Raw genomic sequence first — 10,706 nt, forward strand, 5'->3', positions numbered from 1 at the left:
CAGATTCCAATTTAAAGCTTAGAAATCGCAAGAGACGTAGAGACTTTGGGATGGGAGTGTTATCCTGACTACAGTGCAAACTACCACTAATTATTCCAAACTTTTGTCCAGGAAGCAAGCTGCTCTTCCTCCTTTGTATCCCCCTCATAGCTTGATTCTTCAGGATAAGGCTTGGAGCCCTGGGGTCAGTTGTATAAAAGACTAGTTAACCTATAAGTCTATAACTGTAGTTAAGGACATAAATGGCCAATCAGATTCGTATAATTCTGAGTTAACTATGATTTAACTATGCAAAATGTAGTTAAAGAGTTTATACAACCGGCCCTTGGTTCACTAGGAACGGGCGATGTTCAAATGTCACGCACAATCCACGCATCACGCGTGGATAAGTATGTGTTTAGCATGGCGAGCAATAGAAATGATAATAGTACTATTCGTTGTCGTAAAAATATTGAAAATACGCACTCAACACCAGGGGAAGTTGAATCGGTGCCAAAGAGAACATTCAATACAAGTGAAACACGATCAGATCATCGAGAAAATAGCGTTTCATCTGGCACATACTGGCTCACGAGGATTGTCTTTCTCCGCTCGCTGGCCTTTGTTTATTGTGAGTTTGCTTATGGTTTATAGACTTCGTATTCTTCTACCTTGCTTTAAACCCGGGTTACACTATGTATCTTTGGTAATCCAACCGATTTGAAATACTGCTAAAACCCCTTCGTTTCTCTGATCTTATTAAGATTGATCATCAATTCATCATCAATCATCAATGTACAGCGGTATAATTCCAAAGACAATGACTTGGCTTCACTATAAAGTTGTATATCACAACTGATTTTCACAACTGATTTTCCAGTTGTTGTTTTTTATCTGAAGTCTTGTGATGATACATTAATTTGTTTCTATCATAAACATGAATGTTCAAGCAAACAAGTGTTCAAACTTTGTATTTTATCCTTGCCACTAATTCGAGTAAAGATTTTTATCAAATGAACAAGTATCCCAATAATAGCAACTGGCAATTATTGAAAGCCTCCTGTAGTAGGCTGCCTAGGCATCTAGAGTCAGTATTTACATTTCACAAAGTGCATGCAATGCCTGCATGTTCAAAAAAACAAGTGTTCAAACTTTGTATTTTATCCTTGCCACTAATTCAAGTAGAGGGTTTTATCAAATGAACAAGTATCCGAATAATAGCAACTGGCAATTATTGAAACCCTCCTGTAGTAGGCTGCCTAGGCATCTAGAGTCAGCATTTACATTTCACAAAGTGCATGCATGCCTGCAAATAGGGTGAAAATTACAAGACAACATGCGGCAATTAATGATTTCTCTCACACAACTAAAAAAGGATTAAATTTTATTAAACCAGCAGTTGATGATCTTTGCAATCATGTGGTCAATGGTGCTGCAAGACAGGGCTTCCACAATGCAAGGAAATTTCCTTGCAATTGGCAACCACAAGGGAGGGAGGGGTCTGTTTTAATATAATATTTTATGTATTCTTTTCAAAAGTTCTTTGTTTCTCTCTTTTATCATTGCCATCCCCCTAAGAGGACAGTCATATGCAAATAACTTGCGGAAAGGCTGCTGCAAGACAGCAGTTCTATTCAAAGTGCAAATTATATAAATGTGTTGAACCTACCTAGTGCAGGTTGTGAAACCTACAAAAAATTTTACCTGCACACAAGCCTAAAGCTTAGTAAACCTTTGTTTACACAGAATTTCTGTGTGTGTAGAATATGCCTGCCACACAACATGAATCATTTTTATAATTAAATCTTCCTCTTAGTTTTTGCATTCCTTGTGGCCTTAAACCAAAACAAACAATTACTCGGAGATGATGGACTTCTACCAGTACCCAATTTTCTTAACAAAGTCAGAAATTACTTTGGAGGAACATTTGGATTATCAACATTCCAAGCAGTACCATCATTGCTATGGGCTGTAAACCCAGCAAATATTAACCAATATTTGGATATGATTGCATACTGTGGAGCATTATTGTCATTGTTTGTATTCTATACTGGTTGCTGTAATATGGTTATTATGCTTACATTATGGATACTGTATCATTCATTGGTCAATGTTGGACAACTGTGGTAAGACATTTTCTATTATAACCTTTCAGCTAGTGCAGACTAAGCTAAATCAAAATAAATTACAACAGGTCAGCACATTTGGAGATAAGAACATTTTAAATTGCTTTTTAAATTATAATTCTAAGTTTCATAGTATATATAGTTTCGAGTGGAAATTCAAAACCAACAGCTGTGTTATTCTGGTATTTTGAAATCATGTGGGACTGATTAATTTATTTTGACTATAACATTAAATCATCCACTGATAACATCATGAACTGGATGATTCTGAAAAAGCCAATGTGTTATGAAAAAGATAGTTAATAGTTAGTCTGAGCTAGTATGCTAGCATGTTCAAACCAATGAACATTCCAAAGCTTTTTTGAAAAATTCTACATTTGAACTATGTATGTTTATTGAGTTGAACTTTTAATTCCTGAAGATGACAGTAAACACTCAAAATGATGATTAGACAAATCTTCAATCTCCAAAGTGTGTAAATGCATTGTTAGGGTTCTAATTTGCAAACAATTTCTCTAGTTTTGAAAACAATGGTGAAAACACTTCCTTTACATGGTGAAAACCATGAAAACCCTTCCTTAAATGCAACTTGCATACATCAATCAAATCACAATAGTGAATTATATATTATGCATAATTAATATACTTCTGTAGCCTAATTGCAACATTATAGTTGTACTTGAAATGTATTTTTGTGTAGACTTTATGGTCATCAATTTCATTCACATTTTCCCTTTTTTATTCTTTTATCTAGGTATTCTTTTGGTATGATAAAGATTTTGTTCTTTTGATTCATGTAAATATAGTCAAGTTTTTTTTCATTTGATTTCAAATATGTTGTGCATTTCAAATATGTTGCAACTCTCTAGGTAAAAATGATAGTTTTACTTTCAGTTTAAGCAAATTTATCAAAGCAGCAACAAAATTAGTTCTGAAATTTCATTCAACATGACCGCTTTACTGTAGCTCAATATGCAAAGCATGCCCAAGCGCACTACGGACTAGCAGCAACAAAGATTGCTTTTTATTCCACGTCGTCATTCATTAACAATTTGCTCGATTTCTGAAAGGCTTAATTGTACCAAGGATATCAAGTACCGGTTTTAATTAATACATATGCTCTTGAACACAACTACAGACATGAACTATATTTTTTTTGTATTTGGGAAGATTAAGTTAATGAAAGTTTGGTACCTGGTTGCCTTTCGTCAGCCATTACAAAGAGCCCTCGAGCTACAAAGAGCCCTCGAGCTTATAAGCGTCTTGACTTTGTGACCTGCTCACCTGCTACACGTCGCCAATGCTTCTAAATTTGCTAAGAACAAATTACATGAAAGCCAAAACTTGATTTCCCCGACATAAAAAGAGCTTTAGGGTAAAATATTTTCAGGATTGCAATGGATTCACATGTTGAAAATATGTTGATTTTTCGTGAGAGCAACAGACAATTCAGCACACTGCGCGTAACATCTGCCCATGCGCAAAAACGAGAAGGGCAAAGATTTAAATTTTTACCTGGAAATTATACAGGAAAACTATTACTAAAATTATTTTAGAACTTTACATATCTCTCGAATATTGGAGAACATTAGCCATAATAGATGTAGAGTTTTCGTCAGCATGAGGATCCAAACGTCATAGTTCAGAATTAGATTACATGCATAATATCTTATTATACCTCGGTAACAAAAATTGGTTCAAATGATAATGATCCTCTCACAATCTAAACACATTAGGAAATAAAAGTTTAATTATATCGTCCGGATAACTTTAGGAAAATCTTTCTACTACTTTGACACCTAACATGCTAATACTGTAAAAAAAAATTATATGAGCATATTTGCGATTTAGCTAAGTTATTAATTTTAATATTTTGTTGGTGGGACGGACAAACCACCACCCCCCCCTCCCCCAACTAAGATTTCTCAGAGGCTAGACCTTGAATGCCCCATACTCATACACCCCATACTCTTAGGCTGGATTTGCACCAACAGAGAAATAGTTCGCTAGCGAAATATTTGCATATTTTCTTTTGAATTTTAACTGACGGTGTGAATAATATACTTCAACTTGACTGTTATCAATTCAAAACCTTCAAACCTGTCTTGTTGATTTTTCCTTGTAATATTCACATGCACTGTCATCAATCCGTATGTTTACTTGCGTATATTCAGATCCCTAGATAATTTTCCTCCCAAGACTATAATATGTATCAATAAATAGGTAATTGTAACTCATTGTTAAAAATTGTTCATGTATGTTACAGGTTGGGAGTCGCAATTATTAGAGACAGGATTTCTGGCCATATTCTTATGTCCTATTTTGAAACTCCGTCAAATCCCTGAACAGACGCCGACCTCGTGGGTAGTAATCTTTGGCTACAGATGGCTTATATTTAGGATCATGTTTGGTGCTGTGAGTATTACGTGTGTTTTTTGTCTGTTCCAAACGTTCAATCCTTTCATGTGTGCAATAGACTGATCAACTGAAATAAAATTTCCATTGTGCCAGTTATATATGAACCTCAGTGATAAAACTTTATTCAAAATTTCAAAAAATTGGATTTGTTTGCGAATTTTCCCGGCCCCACTTTCCTTCCAACCAATGTTGAATATCCCGTCGTATTGGCTCTATACAGATTAAACCCAACATTGTCAAGGGAGAGGTGATTATACATGTGCATGTACACGTACGTGCAAAAAACGCGACAGTGGACGCTAGCCCTAATACGAAATACGTTTGACAACCATTTTCTCATCGGCGTACGGGAGAAGGGGGCAGGGGCACTTGCCTCCAAAAAATTTCCAGAATCAAGACATTCGGGCAAAGTTGAGCCGGAAAATTCGGGCAAACTGAAAAAAAGTTACACAGCTTAAAATTTTGAAACTAAATTTTGTAATATATATCACATATGTGTATTCTACTTGCCCATTTTTGGGGATACGCGGCATGGTCATTGATGGATAATTTCAAGTGGGACGATGGATATAGGTTAAGATTTGGACTGTACCGAGTACTCAGAAAACACGGACGCCAAAACTCTCTGCTTATTATTAAAAGAAAATCATTTTCCCACACTTTCTTCTAAGCACATCTGGCGCTTTCCCAAGTTTATTGTTACAAATCTCGTAAAAGTTAAAATTCGGGCAGATTGTATAATTCAAAATTTCGGGCGATTTTTTTGCCCCCCAAACAAAGTTCATGCATCTCCCGAATTTCTTCATGTCTAAAAAATAAGGCTCCCTACAGTCTTTCTTTCCTCATTATTCATCACAGCAATCAATAACAGCAATTAACGTTTTTTTAGGGAATGATAAAAATCCGTGGCGATCAGTGCTGGCGAGATTTGACTTGTATGAATTACCATTATCAGGTAAATAATTGTAGTTGATTTACATTTTAACATGCATGTCATGCTGTATATGATAATATGAATAGTGAGATTCGAGAAAGTTATCGTTGAGAGTTCAGAAACTTTAGATGTAAGTGCAATTCCTAAAAATAGCTAGATGTATTGCCTTTTTCATCGCTTAAGGGCCTGTTTACATGAAGCAGTTATCCCACGGCTAGGCGAGGTAAAAAGCGCATCACATCAAAGGCTCAACCTGATTAGTCTTTCATTATTTGCAGTTTTCACCTGGCCTAGCTGAGATAACTGCTCATATTTCATGGGCGATTTATCATTGCACGTGTCATAAAAAAAATTAAGACTGAATATTTGACCGTTTTTTATGCATTGGTTGAATTTTTTACAAACTTGATTGATCTTATTGTTGTAAGAAAAAACAATTCTAATCGGAACAGTATTCCATATAAAGACAGAATTTCACGAGCTTTTCTCTGACATCAGCAGGTATAGACAGAAAGGTCGTCTGAAAGTTAACTAATCTCATCTCCTACTTTGCGTCGTCTGAAACTCTAGGTCAAGGAGGAGTATGAAAGAAGACTTGATAAGGGAAAAATACAATATTTCGCTGCAGACGCTGTATTGGGGCTAAAATGAGGGGAGGGGGGGGGGGAGTTACTGTGCAAACTATACTACGTCAAACAACACTGAGGGAAGTGTTGTTATATTACCTTCTCTCATATTCCTCCTCAAGTTTTTCAACACCATGCAGTAGTACCCTTTCCTTCTTTTACCTCTATTTCTCTATGTTCCCCAAGGGTGGATTTTCACTTGCAGATAAAAAGTTCGCTAGCGAAATATTTGCATATTTTCAATTGAATTTTGACAGAATAAATGAATGAGTTTAGCTTGACTAGTTTAATTTCAAAAGAAAATAGGCAAATTTCGCTAGCGAACCATTTCTCTGCAAGTGGAAATCCAGCCTAATAATACTAACGTTCGTTTCTTCCGACAAACTAGACTCAACCAGTTCCTAATCCGCTCAGTTATTATTTCCATCAATCGCCTGAAGTCTTTCACAAATTTGAAACCCTCAGCAATCATTTCATTGAGCTCGTTGTTCCTTGGTTCCTGTTGCTTCCTGGTCGGCTTACAGTCGTTTGTGGCTTTCTTCAAATTATTTTCCAGGTAATTCGCGTTTAACTAATTGAAGGATTATATAGGATATAACAACTTCTAGTCACCAATCTTGTTTGACGCATTAAAAAAACAGATTTATATGTAAATAATTCCAATGATGTGAGGTTATGTAAACATTTCCTGGATATTTCCTTTGGTAATCTTCTTATAACGGATATTCAACGGAAATTTCAATCTATTTCTGATTCTCAAAACCATCTTTCAACGCAACACGTTATAGCGAATAGAGTTTAGACTTTGTTATAATCTGCTAAGAGGGAAAATAAGATATGCTAGCCTGTAATGACGTAGCATTTTATAAGACGTGCCACTGTGCATGAATGGAGACTGCGCAAGATAAAATGCATTGCCTTTGATGTATTTTGAAACGAATATGCCATTGGTACCAAAGTTTAAAACAGCAGACCAAAAGTCGTGAGGTCGTGCTCCACCTGACCTAGAATTTAGTGTATATGAATAAATAATGCTTAGTTCGGATGTTATTTAAAGTCAAAGCCTCAAACGCTAAGTATAAATATAATTGCAATATAGCTACTGTTACACTATCTTTACATATCCTTCCATAATTTTACATTAAGTAGTGAAAACAGCCATTTTAGGGTGGGAATTTGTAATGTGACTATGAATTTAAAAACGATTGCATTTGCACACTTTTCTATTATTATAAAGCTGTCATAAAACAATTATATACCATGTATGCGAATAATGAGTCATGTATATATGCGAATAATCTCGTCAAATACGGCGGGCTATATATGCATGTAACTGAATCGAGTTCGTCTGTTTCCCTAGATATACCGAACCAGAAAAATATATCGGGAAAATACAACCACTAGTGTTTGTAACTGATTTGCATATCTATTCAAATCTTATTTATTACAAAATCATTTCACAAGTACAGTATAAATAAATGTACAAATGTATATTCAATACAACACGGCCGCCGCTGTTGTAAACAATACGAATAACAATTAACACTGGGTGTTCTTAGTAGGCAAATGTTAATATATAGCGTTGTGGAAGCATTGGTCACTTTTCAATTGTTTTTTTTACAATTATTGAACTGTAGCTGTTACAGTAGCTGTTTCTTTTGGTCAGAAATCCAGGAAATTATTACAATGGCAATGCGCAGAAGCCGTAGATTGATTGATTCTCTTATTTTGTTGTAGGTCGTACTCATATTCAGCGGTAATCTTAGTTTCCTCAACTGGCTGACAATCCTTCCCAGTATAATGTGCTTTGATGACAAAGCACTCGCCTGGTGTTTCCCAGTCTCATCGCATGCACGAAGACAAGTGTGCAAACTACAGAAGTTACATCTTGATGGAAATTCACGGAGGCCTTCAAAAGGTACGAAATTAAGGCATCTGTGCGAAAAAGGATCTTCTAACAAGCCAAGCATCTCTAAAATAACTGGTATTACAATAAAAAACGTAGATATTCAAGAAACACGTTTAGAGCGTTTAGAGCCATTTAATTCCTAAAGCGAGTTTTTAAGGGGTTCAAATGTTACCGAGTTATAACTGATGACATATCTGGCAAATTTTCGAGCCAGGAAAAGAAAGCTGATATAGGACAGTGCATCATAAATTTAGTGAGGTTTTTTCGCACAATAGGGATTATTATAATAGGGATTACTATAATAGGGAGGGTTTCAATTTAAAGGTTGGCTTTGCGCCTATTCGTTAACACCGGTAGGAATGCAGCCATCGCATTAAAAATAATCATTTGGCAGAAAACCGAAATTTTGAATGGAGTTAGAAAGAACTTTTCGAATATTCCTAATGGAATGAGCGTAGAAGCGCTACACCCCCGAGTACTGCAGTGGTTCATCAGTAACCCTTTCTGTTCGCACTCACCTCCTTCGCACTACTCTGGTGTCCCTGGCCACATGCGAGATATGATCATTGTGCTGACGTAATAAACACGTTTCTAAATCTACTTTGTAGGTCTCCGAATACGTTGGATTATGGACGTATTTCTTGGTCTACTTTTGGCGTATCTCAGCATATCAGTTGTACAGAATCTATTCTCATCAAGACAAATAATGAACACATCTTTTGATTCTCTTCGTATTGTTAACACTTATGGTGCTTTTGGAAGGTAAGCATCGCATGAAGAGAAAATGATGTGAAACTTGGCTGTCACTTGAATTCTGAAACCAACTTTTCGTCGTCTAAAAACCAAATTCTTCTCATATACATAGCCATCGGCGAGTTTTCATCCGTGTGTTCTACGCAGAATATTGAAAGTGGAATCATGCATTCTATCACTTCTTAAAACTAGAGCCAGAGCTAGAGCCTTATTTTTGTGTCACAAAAGGAATTTTTAAATTGCACGAGTTTAGATTGGGGCCTCGTTCTCATGAAACGTGAGCCAATAGCCTTGTATTTTTAACATTGAAAACGAGGCGCTTACGTCAAATACGTATACTTGAAGTTCATATTTTTATGAGGTCTATTCTAGTGATCCTGTGTGGAGTGACCTACTGTTGAATCATTGGTTGTGTATATGTAGTTTGCAACGCCGACCGTCTTGATGGAATCGCTTTTGTTGCATTATGAAATACATTACTGTATTTTTTATCACCCCAATAAGGATGATAATCATACTTAGCGGTTACAAAATAACTAAGAGGAAATTAATTAAAACTAATCTTTATAGAAAATTTTAAACCCAACCAAGATGACGCCCAATGATGACGTCATATGTCAAAGAAGAATATCGATTGAGATCATGAAAATCATCGATATAGGAAATGTCTCATCATGCACTTCGTTTATTATCCATTTCCTAGTATTACTAAAGAAAGAACAGAAATCATCATTCAAGGAACAAGAAATAAGACAAGTTATGGCGACAATGTTGTATGGGAGGAATATGAGTTCAAATGTAAACCTGGAAATGTGAGAAAACGTCCATGTGTTATATCACCGTATCATTATCGTCTTGACTGGTTGATGTGGTTTGCTGCGTTTCAGGTAAAGTACGTCCAGAGCTATTGCAATTGTGACGATTTAATTATTATAACAAGCAACCGTTCGTTTTGCAATTCCCGAAGAAAGATCACTTCCTTAAACTTTCACTTCGCAAAGAAAATCTTGAACACCTCTTGTTTCTGCACCTATTGTGAACGCCCTACTTACTGTACCAAGAGCATGCAGAGCACATGATGACTATATCGATAAAAAGACCTGTTATTTTTTCAGAATTACCAAAACAATCCATGGCTTATTCACCTTTCCGCCAAGCTTCTTGTAAATGATCCTGATGCTACTTCACTAATTTCACACAACCCATTTAAAAATGGTCCTCCACCAAGGTATTTTTCTTCATGTTTATGTGTTAGTATATAATGATTTCTTCAAAAAAAGATTGTACGTATGAAATATATATATATATATATATATATATATATATATATATATATATTACATTTCTGTAATTTTAGCGCGCAATCCAGCTCTTAGCTGCGACTTTCTTTCCAATAATCCGTCAATCTATCTACTTATCTAATATTTTTTTTCTGTTTCCCCTTAAAGATATATCCGTGCGGAACATTATCTTTATGAGTTCACAAAGTTTGGCAGTCCAGAAGCCCGTGACGGCAAATGGTGGTCAAGACGAAAGATTGCAACATACTTTCATCCGTTTTCCATGAAAGACATAAAGGACTATTTACGAAACCAGGGTTGGAAAATCCCACGAATCTAACCTCTAATTTATTTGCTCTTAATGAAGTTAGTATTACCAGCTAGAGAAGACATCTCCCAAAACCATGGAACTCTGTTCGCGCTATATGCACTTTTTTGGAAAGATAAGAAATGTTACTAGTTACAACATAATGGACCTTTTGCATAATAGAGCAATTTATGATTTAGGTAACAAGAAGGAAATAAAGCACCACAACTAAAAAGAGCATGCAAAATGTCGCGTAGTACGGAAAATAACATGGTAATGCGAAGTTAGCAATTTTGTATACTTAACGCTTAATTTTACTAATTTTAGTATGCTCTTTTCGGAAATTCCCTTTTTGTCCCCTAAAGCAAAAGGTG

General features: G+C 35.7%; 1 protein-coding gene across 2 annotated transcripts; it reads left to right on the forward strand.

Annotated features, from left to right (window-relative positions):
• The first annotated feature begins 312 nt into the window (after positions 1-312).
• LOC114536794 (lipase maturation factor 1-like) lies at positions 313-10,417 on the forward strand. Of its 2 annotated transcripts, XM_028558138.1 has the most exons (11): positions 313-610; positions 1,796-2,105; positions 2,860-2,870; positions 4,372-4,520; positions 5,413-5,478; positions 6,472-6,639; positions 7,821-8,001; positions 8,601-8,754; positions 9,449-9,632; positions 9,861-9,973; positions 10,194-10,417. In XM_028558138.1, the coding sequence occupies exons 1-11, from the start codon at positions 355-357 to the stop codon at positions 10,363-10,365; spliced, it is 1,764 nt and encodes a 587-aa protein (XP_028413939.1). In that variant the 5' UTR covers positions 313-354; the 3' UTR covers positions 10,366-10,417. The 2 variants fall into 2 exon arrangements, with proteins under 2 accessions (XP_028413939.1, XP_028413940.1); XM_028558139.1 differs by lacking the exon at positions 6,472-6,639.
• Positions 10,418-10,706: the final 289 nt, after the last annotated feature.

The sequence above is a fragment of the Dendronephthya gigantea genome, unplaced genomic scaffold (assembly GCF_004324835.1).
Source record: "Dendronephthya gigantea isolate DGI-Jeju-01 unplaced genomic scaffold, DenGig_1.0 000147F, whole genome shotgun sequence".
In the NCBI taxonomy this organism is placed as follows: Eukaryota; Metazoa; Cnidaria; class Anthozoa; order Malacalcyonacea; family Nephtheidae; genus Dendronephthya; species Dendronephthya gigantea.

Coding starts and splice junctions, on each gene's coding strand:
- LOC114536794 (XM_028558138.1), top strand. CDS start 355: ATGTCACGCACAATCCACGCATCACGCGTGGATAAGTATGTGTTTAGC. Junction 8,002..8,600: donor TTCACGGAGGCCTTCAAAAG/GTACGAAATTAA, acceptor TCTACTTTGTAG/GTCTCCGAATACGTTGGATT. Junction 8,755..9,448: donor ACTTATGGTGCTTTTGGAAG/GTAAGCATCGCA, acceptor TCCATTTCCTAG/TATTACTAAAGAAAGAACAG.